Source organism: Xenopus laevis, chromosome 3L (assembly GCF_017654675.1).
Source record: "Xenopus laevis strain J_2021 chromosome 3L, Xenopus_laevis_v10.1, whole genome shotgun sequence".
Taxonomy (NCBI): domain Eukaryota; kingdom Metazoa; phylum Chordata; class Amphibia; order Anura; family Pipidae; genus Xenopus; species Xenopus laevis.
Window position 1 is genome coordinate 138,409,513 of NC_054375.1, and position 23,352 is coordinate 138,432,864.

General features: G+C 40.0%; 1 protein-coding gene across 1 annotated transcript in view; it reads right to left on the reverse strand.

The window, feature by feature from the left end:
• Positions 1-11,574: 11,574 nt before the first annotated feature.
• The window catches only part of bin3.L (bridging integrator 3 L homeolog), a 28,154-nt gene continuing 16,376 nt past the window's right edge, over positions 11,575-23,352 (reverse strand). Inside the window, exons 2-9 of the mRNA NM_001095301.1 lie at positions 22,836-22,881; positions 20,487-20,527; positions 20,181-20,242; positions 19,968-20,104; positions 19,198-19,238; positions 16,180-16,321; positions 12,940-13,074; positions 11,575-11,743 (exon numbers count right to left, since the gene is read on the reverse strand). Coding sequence (NP_001088770.1) covers positions 11,597-11,743; positions 12,940-13,074; positions 16,180-16,321; positions 19,198-19,238; positions 19,968-20,104; positions 20,181-20,242; positions 20,487-20,527; positions 22,836-22,881 — 751 coding nt within the window. The 3' untranslated portion in view covers positions 11,575-11,596. The remainder of the gene's footprint in view (positions 11,744-12,939; positions 13,075-16,179; positions 16,322-19,197; positions 19,239-19,967; positions 20,105-20,180; positions 20,243-20,486; positions 20,528-22,835; positions 22,882-23,352) is intronic.

Below are 23,352 nucleotides of genomic sequence, written 5' to 3' on the forward strand. Positions count from 1 at the left end.
GTGGCAACCCTAGTCGAGATCCACATTGTCTGGCACTAGACTTGAGGCTCCTGTCTCCCAAATATTGGTAATGATGACCTGATTTTTACCCATGTATACATTTTTCCTCCAACCAAATTCCCTACAGCAGGTCAGGTACCTGCACTAAATGTAGGTATTGGGTATGAAATGCATTATGGACGGGGGCGGTGGGTTATGCCACAAAAAAGCTTTGTCCACATCATCAGACTTAAGTCTCACCCCTTTCTCAAGACTACGCATGAAACGTTGCCTGGTTGTCTGACCTAATAAATTCAACTTTTCACTTTTTGCAACAAAGAAGTGCTGCAGCGGTATTGTTTCTAGTATGTCTACTTAACCCCTAGCAAGGGTTTCAGGCTGCTTTGCACCCAACTAACAAGGTTATACAAGGTGGCTGAAGCACACACAACTTATTAATTTGAGTATATACAATTTGCACAAGAACGAAGTGCTTCCTCTGGTGGTAAGGAGCAGAGTTACATTCTGTGTATATTCCCGTCAAAACAATACAACGGGAAGATTCACTGAAGAATTAAATTGTAAGACTGTCAACTCTTTTGGGCAGGGTCTAATTTACCACTTGTAGCTTTTTTGTAAAAAAAAGTAATCTGTATGTTCAGTGTATACACCCATTTATTGTACAGCACTGCACTGTTAAAATATGTAATAGTAATAATAAATGGTTCTTACTGAGAACAATGAGCACTGTTAAAGTGGACATTAAAGGAACAGTAACGTCAAAAAATAAAAGTGTTTTAAAGTAATGAAAATATAATGCAGGGGGCAGCCATTCAAAGGAGAAAAAGCTCAAGTTACACAGCAAGCCTGCTGTACATTGCTCACTCAAGGACACCCGATGTACTGGCAGGGACCACAGCTAACCAATCAACACATCACTGTTCCACAACTGTTCCTCTTTGGAATTCTTTAAGGAGCAATCCAAAGAGCTATTATTATTGTACAATGTTACTTTTCAGCGATTTTAATAAAAGTTATTTTTCTCCCCAGGATAAATTTATATATAAAATATCAAATATAATCAAATACTAGCCTTCCATATAGATTAAGTTCCTCTCCTGGATAGAGATATTTGACTTCTATTGGTAAACTCCTCTAAATTAATGAGTGAGTGAAAGGGAAAGGATCCTGCATGCATGACGAAAGCGATGATGCGCACTTCTCGCGATAACTGAATGACGTCACATGCGGAAGCTTTAAAGAGCGACGCAGAGACCAGCCAGCCCAATTCTGCCTTGATAAAGAAAACTCGCGTCAGCTAAACTCCTACACTTTTCTGTTTTTTACCTTTTTTATGTTTAAAAGAAGCCTTCAGCACTGATCACGGAGCACAATAGCCTCATAAGGGTTAATACCGAAGCAGCACTGTCAACTTAATTGATTGATGATCTAAAATGAATTCTTAATTAATTGATTGTATATTTAAAGGGCATGTAAAGGAAAAAAAATAAAATCCCATTTTTACTTTCTTTAATAAAAAAGAAACCTATCTCCAATATACTTTAATTAAAAAATGTGTACCGTTTTTATAAGAAACCTGACTGTATGCAGTGAAATTCTCCCTTCATTTACTGCTGTGGATAGGAATTGTCAGATGGTCCCTAACTGCTGAGCAGGGAAACAATCATACTTATGAACAGCAGGGGGAGCCCCCGCCTTACTTCCCAGCCATGCAGAACTCAAGCAGCTTTGTTCATGACGATCCCTAAGCAGCCCAGACCACACTGAGCATGTGCACAGTCTTAGTCTTGCAAAGATGTTTAACAAAGTTACAAGATGATGACCCCCTGTGCCCAAGTTTGAAAGCATAAATCATTTGTTTGATTAGGCTTGTGGTGCAGTAAGTTCATGTTTATATTTAGTATAAAAAATACAGCATTTCTAGCCTTATTCTATTTTAGACTTTACATGCCCTTTAAGCACAATCACTTTAATTAATGAACTACAAATTGATTAAAAATGAATTCATAAATTAGTTGATGGTTTTATCGATAAATTAATTGGTTGCTAAGCTAGTATTGAATCGATTACACTAAGCACGAAGCACTTTTCACTGATTGATGCACTTTAAAGCTCCCCATAGACGCGACGATTCTTCTTGCCGAACGACCGATTTTAGCGAAGTCCGACCAATCCTTCGAAATTATCGTGCGGTTAGTGGGATGCGAACGATCAGACATCTTACGATTTTTTGGCCGACATCTGTCAGGAAATTGATCGGCCAATCTTTGTCGGTCCCAGAGCAATTTATCTATGTTTGCAGGGCCAAGCAGGCAGCTCCCCTTTGTTTTCCTGCCAAATTGGTCTTTTTAGTTGATGGTCAATTCGTACGATCGTTCTGAGAAAATCGTGTTCTCATGATGAGGATCGGATCTTTTAAAAATCTCAACATCTATGGCCAGCTTAAGGGTACTGTATAATTTTAAATTACCGTAATTTTAGAATAAAAGAATCCGATAGTGTGGGGTTACTACTGTCTACCTATAGTGTAAATAAAGCTTAATATAACGCCCTGTCTGTCTAAAGATTTTCTTTATCATTTGAATTCAAAAAAGGAAGAATTCAGGTTTTGTATAGAAAAGTTGCAAAATCTATATGAAACACTGGGACATTTTACATTGTGATAAATATCTGAGCAAAACAATAGTCTCTTGTAGAAAAAAAATGTCAATTTGGCACATAGTGACTGCAGGGCTAGTAAGGACATGAGATGTTGTACAATATAAATATGGGGAATGTGGGTTTCAGCGGCAGGTCTGCTTCCCTCAAGGCAAATGTTAAAAGAATGGATTATGAAATGCTCTATTAATTGCAAAACCATGAACGTGGTGTAATTGTTCACGTGTATTTTGCCACTTGTGCACAAGACAATTACCCAATAGCCCAAATGGCAAATGGCAGTCGTTGTCGTACACATTAAGGGGCAAATTTATTAAGGCTCGAAGTGAAAATTCAAATTTTTTTTTGGGTCAAAACTCTCAAATTCGAATTGTGAATTATCCAAACTCGATTTGAGTTTAATTCAAATTTCGAGATTTATCATACTCTGGCCCTTTAAGAACTCAAATTCGACAATTCTCCACCTTAAACCTGCCGAATTGCTGTATAAGTCAATGGGAGACGTCCAGGAATCAATTTGGTGGTTTGCAGCCTTCCTGACATTTAAGTTTTTTTCAGAGATTTCTCTATTTTGATTTGAGTTTTCGATTCAATTCATCCGGGCTGAGAAAATTCGATTTTATTAATACATTTCGATTGGTCGAATTTGGAGTTTACAGGAGTTTTAAAAAAAAAAACATGAATTCAAAATTCGACCCTTGATAAATGTGTCTCCAAATCTTGAGCGGTGCATGGACTATGGTGTTTTAATTACATAATTCACAGTGATGAAACACTGGAATATTGATAAATACCTATACTGCTAACTTCCTTTATATCCAATATGATCTGTTCATTAGTTAGCGTTTTGTTGGTAAGCTTTTGTCAGCAGGGTCCACTGATCCCATTTTTATTCTGTAACCCTTTTTTTTTTTTTTTTAAATTATTGGAAGATCTTTGTGTGTTATAAAGTAAAATGCTGTGTAACTTGCTGGCTCAATATAAATAAATGATGATGAGGTTGATGATTTGTGATAGTATACGTGTCATTTGGATAGGTAAACAAGTCTATGATTATTGCATAGCGAAGAAGGGGCCTCATTGGTTCCTATTGGCTTTCAGGTGGAGATTTAGTCACATGTGATAAATCTTCGCTTCTGGGAGCGACCAATCTCCCTGAAACGCCTTCCCAACAGCAACAATGCGAATTGCCAGCGGGAAGGCATAAGCGTTGCTTCGGTTTTCCGAAGTCCACCGTAGTTGCCTCAGGAGGCGACTTCGGAAAACTGAAGTCACATTTATGCCATCCGCCTGCGATTTGATTTCTTGTCGTGTCGGTGGAAAGGCATTTTCGGGGAGATTAGTCGCCCGCAGTAGCAAAGATTTATTGCAGGCAACTATCGCCCAGTGACAAATCTCTACTTCAGGTGACTAATGTCCCCAAAATGCCTTCCTGCAAGAATACAAACCTCCGGCATACATTTCCGAAATCACGAGGAAACTGGATTTAAAAACCAGCAATAGTGACAATAGAAGGGTGAGGGGTGCCTGCTAGCGCCAATGAGCTGCCTCCAGTAAGAGATATAGCATTCTAGCCCCTCATAAACTGCCACTTGCTGCAAGGTCTCATTGGTGAAACAGAACAGACACCGACTGGAAGCCACATGTACAGGTATCTATTGTATTTGTATCCATCTATGAGAATGGACTGAAAGAAATCTCTTTGTACAGCTCTTTGTATCATATAGGGACTATTATAAATTGCTCCAATATGACCACTCATTGGTCCTCATCCAGGGAACACGGACCTTAATTCCATAATCAGCCTGAATGAAGGCAATGAAAACTCTGAACGGAATTAGGCAGGTTCCCTCATACCATTAACTACGGCGTAACAGTGAGACATAACAGCATGGCTCAAGTGAATATAAAAGATATAACATTTTAGATTGTAAGTTCTTTTGGGCCGGGGCCTTTTCATCCCATGTATTGGGTATTGGTTATTAGTTGCGTTGTACATAATTCTGTATGTTCAAAGTATAAATGCATTTATTGTACAGTGCTGCTGAGTATGTTGGTGCTTTATACATGTTAATAATAAAATAATAATGATGAGGAGGATGACGGAGACCAGCATTTAAAAATACCATGAAGGGAATGGCATGAGAGCTCCAGGAGCACAAAGCCTTCCTCACATATTATACTGAAATAAACGTGACTTTAAAGGTTTAATAGAGATAAAGTAAAATGCAGAAACAATTGAAACAACAGCACCATCTACTGTGAAAGTGTGTAATTGTGTTCAAGATACGCACTCCCCATTCTGAAGGTATTCCATCAATTCACTTAACCCTGAATACAAATGGCTGCTCTGGGTACACATTAAGCTATGCCTGTATATTAGCATCGTATGTGTATAGAAAGATGGATCCGCAGTCGGGGAGTATCCCCTTTTATTTAGCCACCAAACATCCCTGACTGCATTAATCAGTGTGTGCGGATCCGTCTTTCTATACACATACGTTGCTAAGGGACCCGGCCGGGTCTACGGAAGAAACGCTCCACCAGTTGCAGGATTGGTGAACTACAGGTGTGCGGTAGGATAAATTACATGTATATTAGCATGGACATATAATGGAAGTTAAATGAAATATATACCACAGTGTTGCACAGGTAGGTTGCTAAAGAGCTATGAACAATAAATATTCCTTTAATTTAGGTCTAAGATAGTCAGTAGGGGGGAGACGAGCAGACAGAAATATGGGATTAAGGACTGGGGAACACACATATGAAACAGACCTTAGGCCCTCATGTCACAAGGAAGCCTTGAACCTTTATTATATGTTGTACAGCAGCAGAATCTGGAGATTAAAATAAAGGGTGTTTCAGAAACAGCATATCATAATGGCATACACATAGGGGTTATTTACTGAACTCTGAATGCCAAAAATCAGAAAAATTTGTGTTCTTTTAAGTATAAAATCCGAATTTCTAGTGGGAAAAAAAACCCCCACAAATATTTCGGGATTTATTATACTCCGAGGATGGAAAAAGTCAGAACCCGAAAATCCAGCATCTCAGACCTGCCGAGGTTACATATAAGTCAATAGGTTTCAGGCAATAAGCCGAAGATTTAATGGTTTTCGGGCAAAAATCTGAAAAAAAAAGTTTTCGGGCGGAAAATCCCGAAAAATTCGTACAATTAGGTTTTTTTTCCCACAAGTTTTTCGAGTTTTTTCCCGCAAACAAAAATTGTCCGGAAAGTGTATTTATAAATAAGTAGAAAAAACCCATATGAATTTGGTCAGAGTTCTTTTCAGAAAATACTGAGATAAATGGGCCTCCCCATCTGGGCAGCTTTCAGGCAAAAGAAAGGGCAAGTAAAAAGAAAGATAACAGTAAATTGTTGCCCCATGCACCATAAAAGATCACCATAAAATGAATGTTTAGCATGATTTAAAGGGGACACACTTACTCATAGAACAAGCAACAAGTGCTTATAGTGCTCTTCTGAGCACTTTTCATAACAAGGATTTCTAGATTTTGGGATATTTGATGTTTTTAAACTGCTAATACCATGAATGTGTAACAGCAGCACCCTCTGCTGTTCTGTCTAAGCAGGAGAGAATGGCAAGAGACTAAATTACTGAAGAAAGAAGTGCCTCCTGATGCTTTCTTTTTAGTTCTATTGCTCACTGTGACAGGAGCTATAGAACAGAGCAGAGAAGCATCAGGGGATGCTTCCTGCAATTTTAATTTAAGTAAGCCACCCAGACAAAACAGCAGGGGCTGCTTGTGTTAAACGCAGGTCTTGAGCTGGAGCTTTTTTGCTCTACTGCACATGTGCAACCAGACCAGGCTGTAGGGAGGAACAAAGAAGAAGGTGATGTTGACTTGCGATCCTACAGTAGTAACCTGAGCAGGTGCAGTTTTCAGCAAATAGGAGCACCAGCCCAGAGTCTCAGGTAGGTGATTTTAAGTCGCTGTGGGTACCTCACATTTTGGCATCCTTTCCTTCATTTAAAGTTGCTGCACGGAGATGCCTGTGACTGTATTAGCAAGAGAGGTATAAAAGCTTAGTTGAAACATAAACTTAACCAATGAACTTAATAAAAAAATTAAAAAAAAGACGTAAGAAATCTGAACCTTAGTCATGTTAGTTATAACTGCATCATTTAAATGTGCAAAAAGCAATCAAGAGCTCATTAGATGATGCCAATGCCCCTCTGACTGGCTTATTCCAGAGAAAATTTGGGGAAAGAAAAACAAAAACAACCCATATTAGAGTATTTTATTTTTTAAAAATGCCTTGAATCCCTAACAAGATTAGATACTAGTAGTAAAATAAGGAATCTTTCTGTACACAGTTTCATTACATAGAACAAATTGCAGCAGCAGGTTTGTAAACTGGATTGTAAAGGCACATTATAGAGGGGGCTACAGATGATATGTGTAAGTAGGCAGAATATAGAAGATGGAAGGGTCAGGGCACACGCTCAGATCCAGGGAGATTATTTTGCCCAGCGACAAATCTACTCTTCTTCGGGGCGACTAATCTCCCCGAACTGCCTCCCGCCGGCTAGAATGTAGATCACTGGCGGGATGGCACTTGGAGCGCTTCCTTTTCTGAAGTTTCCTCATGGGAAACTTCAGGCAAATTCGGAAAACGAAGCGCTCCGAGTGCCACCCCGCCGACGATTTTGATTCTAGCCGGCGGGATGCAGTTCGCGGAGATTAGTCGCCCCGAAGAAGAGGAGATTTGTCCTCTGTTCACCTTTAAATGATCTTTTAGTATGATGTAGAGAGTGATCTGAAGCAATCTGCAATTGGCTTTCATTTTTTTTTTTTTATTATTTGTGTTTTTTGTGTTATTTAGCTTTTTGTTTAGCTAACAACCACGCATTGATTTTAATAAGAGACTGAATATGAATAGGAGAGGACCTGAATAGAAAGAGAAGTAATAAAAAGTAGCAATAACAATACACGTGTAGCCTTACAGAGCATTTGATTTTTAGATGGGGTCAGTGAGCCCCCATTTGAAAGCTGGAAAGAATTTTTTAAAAAAATGAAGGTCAATTGAAAAGTTGCTTGGCATTAGCCATTTTAGAACATACTAAAAGTTACCTGAAAGGTGAATCACCCCTTTAAAAGAGAATGCTGGGAACTGTAACCCACGAGAAGCTAAGGCTACAAGACGGCCATGACGTAGTAAAACAGATTAGGAGAAAGGGGAGAGAGTAGAGCGTAGTAGAGATAGTGCTGTAAGTGGACATACCCAGTAGCATATCACACATCAGTAGGTAATGTTGGTGTGCGGATTACTGGACGGATCTGGGGTTATTGTAAAAGAAAGTAAACTGGATTACTAAACAAGAGGCTCGTGCAATCTTTACTGAAAGATTTTGTGGGAGTGACAGCCCTTGACTCAAGCAGGAATTCTTTAGCGAGCTACAACCCAAGGAGTATTGGAGTTGGAGTATTTTAGGGGCGGGGGGGTGAAACAACTTAAAACACCCATGCAACCCCACCCACTGAACTGGGAACACCTGATAGTGCCTAAATCTGTTCCACATCAGCCCTAGAAACCCTGAACACATAAATAATAACAAAAATGAAATAAGAGAACATTTCCAATGACCTGTCTGTAAGCTGCCTGAGGGCCGAATTCAGGTTGACCTACTACTGAATCATGGTGTTCCCCAGAGCAGCCAAAGACCTGTTTCAACATATTTACATGAAGATGGACCATTCCTGAGACTTGTAGATGCCACGGATATCTGTGATTCTAAGGTGCTAAATATTAAGGCACATAGAACCATCTATATCTCAGTAAAGATATTCGTGTGGCCTTCTAATACACAGGGGGCAGAACGCAATTCCCTTGCAGACATTCACAGGCTCAAGAACATAACCCATGGGATTGGAGTTCTCCCCAGAAATGTGACACAGGTAAGCACCCATGGAATGAGATCCAGGCACAGAATGGAGTTAAAGGAGAAGGAAAGCTTAAAATTAAGTAAGCTTTATCAGAAAGGTCTATAGTAATACACCAGTAACCCCTCAAAGTAATGCTGCTCTGAGTCCTCGGTCAAAAGAAACACAGCATTTCTTTCCTTCTATTGTGTACTCATGGGCTTCTGTATCAGACTTCCTGTTTTCAGCTTAAACCTCAAGGGCAGGGCTTGAGCATGCTCAGTTTGCTCCTCTTTGCCTTTGCCCCCCCTGCGAGTGAGGAGGGAGAGACTGAGACAGGAAGTGACGTCAGACAAGCTAATACGGCAGCTGCTATCCTAAACAAACAGAGAGAGCTTCTAGAGCTGTATGGTAAAGCATTCTACAGGCTAAATATAGCATTCTATCTTACACTATTGTGACTAATCTATTGCCTCTGTAACTTTCCTTCTTCTTTAAAAACATTTTTTAGTCTATGTTGGTAAACACTGAGACAAGCAAATTGCTTTTCTGCAGGCCCCATTTCATTAATTAGCACACTGTTTTACCCAGTCCTAAACAACAACTACCAGCTATTCCATGTATGCCGTCTTTTTACCTACAAAAAAAGAACACTATGCCAATATACATCTGCTCTAACGCCTGTGAAGTCTCCATAAGACCCATGGGTTATTTTCTATGCTAATTAATCATTTTAAATATAATAGACAATTAAAAACGCTACATTGTAGTTAGTGTTCTATATGACCCATCCGTATGGTTTCTCCTTACCCAAATAAAATTAGTCAGACAGAATAATTGTCATGAATATAGCAAACTCACTCTCTTTCAAAGTAAGGGTACTTGCAGTAGTGAAATACATTCCTAGGCAATACAATTTAATGTATAACATCATTAAGGCTAACCAGTAACCCTCCAATAGTAGCCCAACAGCAACAATTCCAACAAACCAATGCAAACTACAATTTAGCCAACACTGATTCAGTGGCTTTGTAATAGCACTTTAGTGTGATTACACATCATATGACTTTACTAGGAGGCGCCTTTGCTCCCTGCTTTGCAGCTACAAACAGCAACGTATTATAAGAAACCTTCTAAGTTACTTTAGCTTAACATTTTAAGCATTTAGTCTTGCCCATGTGGCCCTCCGGATTTTTCTAAAGGACATGTAAAGCCCCCACACAAAAATGTAATCACTGAAGAGGTTGTAAAGCACCAGTAACAGAGATTAATGGGAGAAAGCAATGGAGGGTTTAAAGGAATTGTACAGTGTAAAAATAAAAACTGGGCAAATAGATAGTCTGTGCAAAATAAAACATGTTTCTAATATAGTTAGTTAGCCAAAAATGTAATGTATAAAGGCTGGAGTGATTTGATGTATAACCAGTCAGTCTATACACTACTTCCTGCTTTTCAGCTCTCTTGGTTTACACTGACTGGTTACCCTGGTTACCAGGCAGTAACCAATCGAAGACTTGAGGGGGGGCCACATGGGTCATTTCTGTTGCTTTTGAATCTGAGCTGAATGCTGAGGATCAATTGCAAACTCACTGAACAGAAATGTACCATGTGGCCCCCCTTCAAGTCGCTGACTAACTCAGAGTTATAGAGCTGAAAAGCAGGAAGTTGGATTCTGGCTGTTTTATTAGACATCTGTTCACTCCAGTCTTTATATATTACATATTTGGCTAACTAACTATATTAGAAACATTTTTTATTTTGCACAGCCTATCTATTTACACAGTTTTTATTTTCACACTGAACTATTCCTTTAAAGGACATGTAAACCCACCATGCAGAAATGTAATCACTGAAGAGCCTCTTTGAAATCTCTAAATACCTGCCACTCTGGTTGTTCAAAGGTTAACAGTAAGGCTGCAGCATCCCCTTAATCACTTAGAATTCCTTCTGCTCCACTAACCCACTCTGTCCCCTTTGGCTGTTGGCTCATGACCATGCTCAGTTCTTCTCAGCTCTGATTAACACACCCTCCAGTCTAGTAGCCAATGAAGAGATGGCATCGCTGGTTGCCATAGAAACTCTGTTCTAGTTGTCTGCTCCTATTTTTAAATCCTAACCCCTCAGCTGAGCTCAGAGTAACCATTACAGTGCCCAATTCAAGAATGACTTATCATAGTGACATGTGCCCAACGTATATACATGGTAGAAAAATGTAGGCTTTACATGTCCTTTAACATACAAATCCCTGCACCCAGTGACAGGAGAAGTCTGTAGTAGAGGTGCTGGAAGCTGTAGTTCAACATCATCTCGACTCCAATCATCCATGCCTGCTTTAATGGGAACAAACATCTTTATACTATATAATACTTTAATAACGTTAGGCTAACCTTTCAATGTCTGTAAGGGCCAGTCCACACGAGCAGATTTGGGGAGATTAGTTGCCCCAGTGGCAAATTGCCTCTTCTTCTGGGCGTCAATCTCCCCGGACTGCCTTCCCCCTGCCGGCTAAAATGAAAATTGCCTGTTGCAATTCACACGCGCTGCTTCGTTTTCCGAAGTTGCCCGAAGCTGCCTCACAAGGAAACTTTGGGCGATTTTGGAAAACGAAGCATCGTGTGTGAATTGCAGCAGGTGATTTTCATTTTAGCCGGCGGCGGGCAGGTGAAAGGCAGTTCGGGGTGATTGTCGCCCTGAAGAAGAGGCGATTTGCCCCGAATCTGCTTGTGTGTCCTGACCCTTAGTCTGCTCTCTCTGTGTGAGTGTTTTCTAATCCTTCATCTTCTTAGTATTTACAGAAATCATCATAATGAGAAACAAAGTTAGATATGAGCAACAGGCACTAAGTAGCAGCAATCACCAGCTGAGCAACCCTTTGCTATTACAAATACCCTTATACACAGTACAGTGTCAGTAAAAGCAACGATTGCTCTTTCAGATGGGACGGACTACTCATGCCTGACTGCCCTAGCTTACAGTTACCTGAGGATTAAACATTCTTTATCAGTTTATATTAATTTAGAGATGGAAAGTTAGTGAGGTTTAATGGTCAGTCGTCTGCAACTATGGAAAGTGAACGCAGCTCTGCCAGCCTGGCTTCATTCTCCTGCTCTCGCTCTGCATCAGATAACTGCACCTCGTCCACCTGTTGTGCCAGATCCCCAAACACTCGGGACATCTCGGTGTAATAGACTACCTGTAAAAGTTTCATTTGTAATGATTAGCAGGGAACTACAGATGAGACAACAGAAGGTGTTATAGAGAAAATTTATATGGAGAAATAGGAGGAGTTATAGGGGCTATATACAGTAGAGCAATAAGAAATATTATAAGGAGGGGGTATATAGAGCAACAGTAGGAATTATAACAATTATGTAGAGCAGTCATAGGAGGGGTTATATGGTGCAATAAACTAAGTTGTACAAAGGGGTTATATGAAGGAATAGGAGATGTTATAAGGATCTTAAAGAGAAACTAAAAAATTACAAGGCAATTATATGGAAGACTATAAGGGGGGTTATTTGGAGAAATGAGAGGGGTTAAAGGAAAACTATACCCTTAAACAATATAAGTCTCTATAAAAAAGATATTGCATAAAACAACTCATATGTAAAACCCTGCTTCATGTAAATAAACCATTTTAATAATAATAATATACTTTTTTAGTAGTATGTGCCATTTGGTAATCATAAATAGAAAATTGGCATTTTAAAAAATAAGTTCCGCCCCCCTGGGATCGTATGATTCACACAAACATACCAAATAAACTACACTTGTTAGGTCACATGAGCCAATTAACAGACAGAGTTCTGTCTTTTGCTTCCACACTTAGAGTTAAAATTGTAGTATTGCTGGTCAGGCGATCTCTAAGGCAACACAGAGACCATTGCAAAATGATGGTTCAAGGCAATAGATGCAAAAGGGCAATATTTTCTTACATATACATATACATATACCAGTTTGGTAATATTCTTTAATATGCAACTTAATTTGATATAAACTATCTGTTGCTCAAGTATTCATTTTGGGGGTATAGTTTTCCTTTACGCAACATTAAATATTGCAACATGAGGCATTAAAGGCTAATAAGGTATTATTTTATATGAATACAGTAGAACCCCCATTTTTACATTTTTCAGGGGACCAGAAAAAAATGGTGTAAAATCCAGGAAAATGTAAAATCGGCGAAATGTATTATGCATAATATATAGGTGGGATCCCAAAATGACTACGTAAAATGAGGGAAAACAAACGTGGGATGTAAAACAAAGGTTCCACTGTATACAGAAGTCAGCCTTTTTTGGGGGGACCCTAAAGCTTTGTGATTCTCTGTTTATCAGTAATTTAAATCTCTGGAGTTCTGTTGCGAATGACTTATCACAGCATCCTCACCTGTGCCCGGATCAGTGACTGGAAACTGGGTTTGAAGAAATCTGTGCGGCTGTTATAAAATTTTGGCATCTCGTCCAAGAGTTGGTGATTTTTTGCCTCAAAGTCGTCACGGACAGGACGCAGCTCTTCCCGAGCCTAGAGAGAACAGAATTAGCTCAGAGAGTGTTTTACTGCAAAATAATACATATAGGTGTCTATGCTTGCCATAAATCCCATGTGACAACCCAGGGCATTTTCCTCCTATCAGGAACCTTAAGTCAGTTGGTGGCACAAGCCACCTTGTAAAATTCTTCCTGCCCTCCTGTATGCAGGGCTCAGAAAAGTTGCTTCTATTTGGTGCCAACTAATGTCTGCTCTGGCACCTTGAGATGTGAAGGAATATACATTTCTGTATTATGCATTTCCAAATAAATTCGGTCCACCCCATATTATTAGGATTGGATGAATAGGTGAAGCTTAGAATTTAAAGGGATTCAGTCATGATTTTTATGGTGTAGTTTTTATTTCTAAATTACACTGCAAATTCAATCTTCAATATAAAATTGAATTCCTGAACCAATAAGTGTATTTTTTGTAATATTGGTGTGTAGGCGCTATCTCAGGTTATTTTGCCTGGTCATGTGCTTTCAGAAAGAGCCAGCACTTTAGGATGGAACTGCTTCCTGGCAGGCTGTTGTTTCTCCTACTTAATGCAACTGAATTGTCACAGTAGGACCTGGATTTTACTATTGAGTGCTGTTCTTAGATCTAACAGGCAGCTGTTATCTTGTGTTAGGGAGCTGCTATCTGGTTACCTTCACATTGTTCTGTTATTAGGCTGCTGGGGGAAAGGGAGGGGGTGATATCACTCCAACTTGCAGTACAGCAGTAAAGAGTGACTGAAGTTTATCAGAGCACAAATCACATGACTGGGGGCATCTGGGAAATGGACAATATTGTTTTAAGCTGGCCATAGACGCAAAGATCTGATCGTATGAATCGAGGATTCGTATGATTTTCGGACCGTGTGTGGAGAGTGCCGACATTTTTCGTCCGGCGGAGATCAGTCATTTGGTCGATCGGACAGGTTAGAAAATTTCTGTCGGCTGCCGATAATATCTCTGCGTGTATTGCTGATCGTACGATTTTCAGTGGGAGACTGTCACTAGCTTTGGTTGGACATAGATATCGTACGATTGCTGTCAGGGGCAGAACATTGCTGATCTGTTCTTTAACTAATCTGACTGGTAAGACTTTGATCTGAATGGTTAGTGGCGGGTCGGGAGATGGGAAAGTCCGATCGTACGATGATTCGTACGATCGGATCTTTGCATCTATGGCCAGCTTTAGCCTCATGTCAGATGTCAAAATGAAATATCAAAAAATCGGTTTTCTCTTTTGAGAAATGGATTTCAGTGCAGAATTCTGCTGGAGCAGCACTATTAACTGATGTGTTTAAATATAAAATGCAAATATGTGTATAGGGCTTGTTCCCAAAAATCTACCTTTCATGACACCTATCTGGCACTTTATAGAACAAATAGCACCTCTCCTGTCTTATAAAAAGATAAAAATCATTTATCCAAAACCCACGGCTAAAGGTGGTCATACACGGGCAGATAAAGCTGCCGATATCGGTTGTTTAGACCAATTTGACAGCTAATCTGCCCGTGTATGGAGGCTTCCAACGGGTCTTTCCGATCGATATTTTATTATTATTAACATGTATTTATATAGCTCCAACATATTGCGTAGCACTGTAAAGTAAATGTGATTATACAACTAAATCACATGAATTCTATACATAGAACATATGGAGTTACATACATCACAATCAATACCAGTACAAAAGGTGAGGAAGGCCCTATGCATAGGCATACACTCTAAAGGGAAGGGAATAATACACAAGGTGTGGGAGTGGGCAAGATCGAATTAAGTGGGTGAGAAATGTGGTATTGTATGTGGTGTTGCATTTGGTAGTTAAGCAGAGTGAGGGTAGGCTTCTCAAAAGAAGTGCGTTTTAAGAGATTTCTTGAAAGCAGAAAGGTTGGGAGAAAGTCGGACAGACCATATATATATCTGGACACAATATCGATCGGGAAGGTTTGATTTTTCTCCTGACCGACCGTCGGAGCCCATTGCGCTCGTCGTAATCCCATCGGTTGGCCTTAGGGCCGAACGTTCAGATTAACCCCGATATAGCCCTGCCGTTAGTGGCATATCGGGGAAAAGATCCGCTCGTTTGGCGATCTCACCAAACGAGCGGATCTTATAGTGTATGGCCACCTTTAGACGTTTCATTGCATTGGCCTTTTATCAAGGTTGAAATGTTACAACATCTGGCAACAGAACAAAATCCCTGTTCCGAGAAAGCTTGTAGGCCTGTGTCCCAACATTCATCTTAGGATCTGATTGTTACGGCCATTGTTGCATTAGTATAGCAGCACAAGCCATATAGAGGCATCATAAGCAATGCTACATAGAGCTGTGACTCTGATATAATAATATTCTGATTAGTCTCTTTAATGACGGCAAGTGGGATAGTCTCTAACAACTTATGAACATATTATATACATAATGGACTTAAATCATGGCTCACTGACAGACATGCATACATAGTAAGCACGTAAATTGGATGAGTTACAACTGGGATTAGCTCCTACACTAAATAAGGTCCCGAAAACATGCATCAGCATGATTCAGTTCTAGCATAAATGAAATATGACTCGCGTACCTATCTAGCACATTCATTTTGTTTGCCATGTACTGGGCTAGAATCACAAATGACACATTATTGTTACAATTCTCCTCGAGATCACAATGACTTACTGTATGTAAAACTTGCAACCAAGGGCCCTTTTAGTTACAGCTTAAGTAACAGTCCCAGTAGTGCAGGGCAAAGCTCAGATGAAAAATGCAGTTGAGCTTGTTGTATGGGCCACGAGGCTGACCATAGCTAATAAGCTCCTATATAATATGTATAGTGTGTACTAAAACTAGGGATGCACCAAAAATACAGCCAAATATGGGATCTATAGTGCAGAAACCCATTATCTAGAAAGATGTAGCTATACACACATTAAACTATGAGCTCATAGCTCACATATCCAATATTCTATAAACCTTCTTTGTATAAAGGGAATATTTCCTTAGTCAGAGTTCCTTGCTACCATTTCTTTTCACTGGCCCCATAATACATCCTCAGTTTCTTTCTAGGATGCTGAGCTTTTGGGATCTTCCCTTTGACATCCCAAATCTTACCTGGTGCAGCTTTGCGATCATTGCTCCAGTTTTATCTTTTTCCTCGTATTTCTCCACCTTGGTTTGAAGTCGTTTATAATCCTGAAGGGCCTGCTCCCTGCGCTTAACCGCCATGTTTAGGGATGGGAATACACTGCTATACCTGTGGGCCAGAACACAGAAAAAGTAATTTACAAACTGCTTCAAGTATTCATCTTGTTTCTCTTTCCTAGCCAAGTAAGGGATATAAATACAAGCCTTACCCATATCAAGGGATATTTCAAGGTTATTACTTAGGCTCATTGCACAGTATTCACCCCAGACATTTTTGTGCCGGAATCTTGCTGAGGACCATGTCATTAGTTTATTGGAATCCACCCCTAACCAGTGCCAAAAAAACCCAAATGTCATAACTGTTAACAGGTGGAAGTCATTCAGGTTTGTCAGAGACTATGTCTCATGTGCAAGGAGCCTAAAGGGCATCTCAACTACTTTTAAAGATGTTCCCATTGTATCTAATGATGGAATTAGAAAGAGAGGAATAAACAACAATAATCCTTTTTTCCGGGCCTTTGCCTCTATATAAGAGTTGACTCTAAATCTGCCTTAACCAATGCTAATGTTCCATCGGGCAATATCTACATCAAGTAGATGTGCCCGAAATCAAACAGCTTGCCTCTCATTCACATCAATGTATTGCTAGCTATAAACCATGCATTCCAGTAGTGTCAATGTCAAAAACACAATGTATGCCATTAGCCTACTGCTTTAGCTTTTTGCCTTTCTTCCATGATCCTCCATATTGCTGCTAACGTTTTACTGTCCTAGACTTGAGTTAAAATCTTTACCCAGCAACATGGCTTGGGAGGGAGACCTAGGGGTAAGTAGTTAGAACCAAAAGGAACCTTAAAGTAAGAGAATTGACTTGGTAAATCTAGACCAGGTATCCTCAACCTTTAGAACCTTTGAGCAACATTCAGAAGTAAAAGGAGTTGGAGAGCAACACATGCATGAAAAATGTTCCTGCCAAAATAGGGCTGTGATTAGCCATTTAGTAGCCCCTTTGTGGATTGTCAACCTACATTGAGGATCTGTTTGGCAGTACATCTGGTTTTTATGCAGCCAAAACTTGCCTCCAAGCCTGGAATTCAAAAATAATCACCTGCTTTGAGGCCACTGGGAGTAACATCCAAGGGGTTGGAGAGAAACATTGGTTGGGGATCACCGATCTAGACAATGCCCCAACCCAAGTTTGCTCACAGCCTGTATTAGAAACCAAAAGGATGCTGTGTGATATTAAGTAAAGATCATTTTAGTGTGCCCTTAAACTTTGTCAGTCCAGGCAACTGGCCACTAGTTGAATTCATCACACAAGTACTGTATATTAGGGAAATGGTCACCCACTCAATCAGTTTTTACCATAAGGGAGAAGATGCGATTAGTTTTTGAAGTTAGTGTGCCTTTTAAATTTGTAATTAACATAGATAAAAAGCCACTCGATGCCTGCAAAAAAATGTTAAGCTTCCCAAAAAAGTTGTATATACGGTGGTGGTAAAGTCTGATATTAAGGGGCAGATTTATTAAAGGTCAAATTGAAAATTCTTATTTTTTTATGGTCAAAACTCTCCAATTCGAATTGTGAATTATCCAAACTGGATTTGAATTTTAATTAGAATTTCTAGATTTATCAAACACTGGCCCTTCAAATTCAAATATTAGCCACCTAAAACCTGTCAAGCTCATGTATAAGTCAATGGGAAATGTCCAGGGTCCAATTTGGACATGGTACTAGCCTTCCTGACATTGGATTTTTTTCCGGAGAAAAATCTTGAACCGAGTTTAGTCTTATTCAATTTGAATTCGAGTTTTCGAGACGGTAAAATGTGGAGGGGTCCAGGGTCCAATTTGGACATGTTACTAGCCTTCCTGACATTGGAGTTTTTTCCGGAGAAAAAACTCTAACCGAGTTTAGTCTTATTCAATTTGAATTTGAGTTTTCTAGTCGGTACAATGTGCAGAGGTCCAGGGTCCAATTTGGACATGTTACTAGCCTTCCTGACATTGGATTTTTTTCCGAAGAAAAATCTTGAACCGAGTTTAGTCTTATTCAATTTGAATTTGAGTTTGCGAGTCGGTAAAATGTGTGCGAGTTTTAGATATTCGATTTTTTTTCATTAAATAGCACCTCAATCGAATTTCGAGTATATTCGAATTTATTAGTGTAAAAAAAACAAAAAACATGAATTCTAAATTCGACCTTTGATAAACGTGCCTCTCCGAGTTGTGCATTTTTACGTGCAGGCTCAGATTATCGAATGCTCAGAAGAGAAGCCTAATTAAAATATTGCCTCCTACTCACAACAATGTGGTCACTTCCCAGGGGACTTCCCACTCAGTGGATAAGACCATTTGCAAGCACAGCTATAAGACTCCCTCTCTCTGTAACCTGGAATCCCCTTAAAAGTCTGGCACAAGGTGTACATTTTTGCCTTGGAACAGGGAACACGGCTCCCTTCTATTTGAGAAAGCAACTTCTCTTGTGCCCACAACCTTCCTAGGGAGGCACCCAAAGATAAAGAAAATGATTGGCAAATGTTTACAACAATTAGAAGGCAGCCTGGCTACTGTGCAGTCAGATGCTACTGATAGACACAATACAACAACAGCTGATACTAGGGTGGAATATGTAGTGAGTAGTGATTGAGTTAGTGAGGCACTAACCATAACCTTCATATGTCAATGACACTTGCTGGGGGTTTCCAAGCTCCAAACAAATACAGTGTAGATCATACTAAGGAAAGGTCCAAACCTGTATCCATTTAGTGGGGAGTCCCCGGGTCGTATCCCAGAGTAGAAAGCTGACTACACACCTTTCTATACAGCCGGCAAAAAACATAAATATCATATTTCATAAAACTGGGCTGATGTCATACAAACAGCAGCATGTCTAATTGAATGGCTCAAAGTTATGGCTATACAGTGTATTTATAGAAGACACCAATTAACCCTAAATTTGAGCATAGAGTATTAAAGATTTACCGCTTCAGAGGATCCATCACAGTCTTCTGGATCTGGTTTACCTGAAGGAAAGGAGGCACAGTTACTGATACACAGATAAAACATAAGCTAGACATCAATCATTTGAGACACTTAACCTTGAAATTAGTATAATGCTAGAGAAATTAATATATATTATATAATCACAACAGGTAGAGAGATAATTAAAGGATCAGGGTGTGTGTGTGTGTGTGGGGGGGGGGGAGGTGTAGTGCGAAGTTTTGGCTTTTTGGTGAGCCAAAATGCAAGCTTTCAGTCCCAGTCCAATGCAATTTAAAGGGATACTGTACTGGAAAAACATGTTTTTTCACAGATTATTTCATATTTTCCATTTTGAAATCTGAATACGCTAGGTATATTGTCAGTTTCACAGGTGCCCTCAGTCACGTGACTTGTACTCTGATAAACTTCAGTCACTTCAGTGATATCACCCTCTCCCCCCTCCCCAGCATCCCATCAGCATAACAATGGGAAGGGAGCCAGATAACAGCTGCCTGGTAGATATAAGAACAGCACTCAATAGTAAAAATCCATGACCCACTGAGTAGGAGAAACAATAGCCTGTCAGAAAGCAGTTCCATAGTGGAGCACATGACCAGGCAAAATGACCTGAGACAGCTGCCTAAACGCCAATATTACAACTAAAACAAAATATACTTGTTGGTTCAAGAAAAAATTGTGTATGGTAGCATGAATTGTTTGTAGTGTAATTTAGGAATAAAAATGACACCATAAAAATCATAGTAATATACCTTTTCCTGGTTGAAAGCATCCATACGTTTCATGGCTGTGTCTAGTGCAGTTACCATCTGAAGGAAATCCACATCTGGCTCACACAAGGGATTCCCCAACAGATCAGAGGAGATCCTGACCGCTGACTTGGACATTGCTAGGAGAGAGTATGGAGCATTATAAGAAAAGTCCTACTAAATCAAAATGTTTAGGGAAGTAAAGGTAATTTGTACCTAAATCTGCCTCAATACTTTTCTTCATATCCTTCTGTAGTTTCTTGATCTGATCCTCCAACCTGTGAGGAAAGAGATGGATATAAATAAGGAAAAGGAGGAAAAAAAAGAGAGGAAAGGTTGTCCTGGGTAATTAAAAAATGGCTAAAGTCAGGGATGTGATATATAGATGTGCACCTTGAAAACAGAAAGCTATGCAGTGTTTAGGAACATGATACAACAAGCAAGTAAATTAACGTGAGTAGTAGCAATGAATATTGAGGGAATCCACTGGGAAGCAAGTGAAAAACACGGGATCATACTTACTGCTGGAGCTTGCCATATTCTCGTTCAAAGTCCCTTTCAACCTGGAGGTAAAGAAAGGCAGCGAGGAATAAATAACAACAAGGTGTAAATATGGCCAATATCATTAAGATACAGAAATAGGGCCCTGAATCTGCTGCCTACGTCCATCTCTTCTGTTTTATCTATGTACCCTGTGTATACTGTATTACCTTTTTCCTGTACAAAAATAATTTTTACCTATCCATGCAGCTCTGTTTTAGCCTTCTATACAGATTAGGCAAACCTGCATTCTGTAGTTCCCACATACAAGGGAGGCATAGCAGACTCTTAGCAAACAGGCAAGAACAAGGTGGGAGTTTCTAGAGCAGGGATCCCCAACCTTTTGAACCCGTGAGCAACAGAAGTAAAAGAAGTTGGGGAGCAACGCTAGCATAAAAAATGTTCTTGGGGTGCCAAATAAGTGCTGTGATTGGCCATTTAGTAGCCCCTATGTGGATTATCAACCTACATTGAGGCTCTGTTTGGCAGTAAACCTGGTTTTTATACAACCAAAACTTTCCACCAAGCCTGGAATTCAAAAAATAAGCACCTCCTGGGAGCAACATCCAAGGGGTTGGAGAGCAACATGTTGCTCGCGAGCTACTGGTTGGGGATCACTGTTCTAGAGAGTTCTGATGCAGTGTGTATTGGTGCAATTCAAAGTTCTAAGGGACTGACGGCAATCTAGATAGCAGAAAGGTCCTGTAGAATCCCATTGTATTCTACACAGTTTATTTGTTATGCAAACCTGTGCCTTTTTTCTTACATTAAAGGAGAATTCAACCCATAAAAAAAAAAAAACCCTACCCCTCTACCCTACGTAGACCCCCTGCCTCCTCCTCCACCAGCCAAGCTGCACCCCCCCCCCTGGGAAATGCCCTTTGGCACAGATTCAGGGATCGCAGTCACCGGAACCATCTTTCGGGTCTTCGGTAAGCTGAGACCGGTGAAGTGGTGCATGCACAGTTGGAGCAATTTCCCGGTTTGCGACAACTGCGCATGCGCCAAATTGGATGGAAATTGCCGAAGCGCAGGAAGTAGACACGAAGACCCGGAAGATGGCTGTGGTGAACTCCGATTCCTGAATCTGCACGAGGGGTAAATAAAGAGTTAGGGGCATTTCCCAAGGGGGGGGGGTAGCTAAACTGGGGGGGGGAGGAGGGAGTCTACGTAGGGTAGCGTTTTTTTAGTTATGGCAAATAGGCAAATAACTATAAAAAATAGATAATGAAAACCAATTGAAAAGTTGCTTAGGCCTTTATATAACATAATAAAATTTACCTTAAAGGTGAACCACCCCTTCAAAAAAAAAAAAATAAAACACATTTTTTTGGCGTTTCTGTTTCTTTAATGCAGCATAAAGCCTTCTGAAAACAGAAGGTATTCACTTGCCTCATGTCAGAACACTGCCTTAGTACCAAAAATGAAAGTTTAACTCTCACATAAGGTATTATGGGCAGAGACATGCAAATCACTCCTTTATGTACCTTTGGCCAACTATACATCCAGAAATTGCTGGTTTTATAGCACAGATATTATTAACATTATTATTAACATGTATTTATATATCGCCAACATAGTTCGCAGTGCTGTAAGATACAGTCTAATAGTTCAGAGCCATATATCCAAAATTGCTGTTTCTGCACATATTTGCCACAGCCCAAGGGGTATATTTACCAAAGAGTGAAGTTAGAGATCAACACGGACTAGGGATGCACCGAATCCAGGATTCGGTTCAGGATTCGGCCAGTATTCAGCCTTTTTCAGCAGGATTCGGCCGAATCCTTCTGCCAAATCCTTATTAGCATATGCAAATTAGGGACAGGGAGGGAAATTGCGTGAGTGTCACAAAACAAGGAAGTAAAAAAAGTTTTCTCCTTCCCATCCCTAATTTGCATATGCAAATTAGGATTCGGATTCAGTCCGGTATTCCACAGATTTGGGGGTTCAGCCGAATCAAAAATAGTGGATTCGGTGCATCCCTTCCACAGACCTCTAGAGTGAAATTCCGCCATTCTCCATTCATTTTATGGCATTTTTAAAAGAGTATTATATATATATCAATGGGTGAAAGTTCATCCTTTGATAAATACGCCTTTCAAAATCCCATAGAAATGAATGGAGAGTGGCAGAATTTCACGCTAGAGGACTGTGGTGATCTTTAACTTCAGTCTTTGATAAATATACCCCCAAGTCTTTTCCTTTCAGATGATGTTCTCTGATGGTCACTGCAAACTTTTGGAGTCTGTCAGCCCCCAGTAACAACCCTCTAATTCTGAGGCAACTACAGAGGCATCTTTACTGCACTGGACCAGAAAGAGAAGTACTTACAGTCTTTGGGACAATCTGCTTCTTAGGTCCACCCTTGAACAGATTCCTTAGGAAAAAAGAGAGATAAATGACTTTAGGTGTGCAAAAATGCTAAGTGTGAAATAAATCTCTATGTGCTAAAGGCTTCTGATACTGTGTTCCTGTGTCCCTAAAAGCTATGGCATACTGGGTGTAGTTCTATAGAAAATCACGTGCACACTCAGGCCCTTTCTGCACGGTCACGCTTGGTGCACAGCTCTTCAGGGAGACGGCCCTCCCAAAGTAAACTTGAAGAAAGCAAAACAGGCTGGCACACAAAGCTAAAATCACCTGACGAAGGGGCCACGCCCCCGAAACGTTGTGACGCAATAAACGTACCAGGGGTTGCATACTGGGTGTAGTCTCAGCACCTTAAAAATAGGATGAGACAGCTAGAGCAGAGTTTCTATGGGAACCAGCAATGCCATCTCTTCATTGGCTGTTAGACTGAGGGTGTGTTTATTCATCTGAGTTGAGAAGGACTGAGCATGCTCATGAG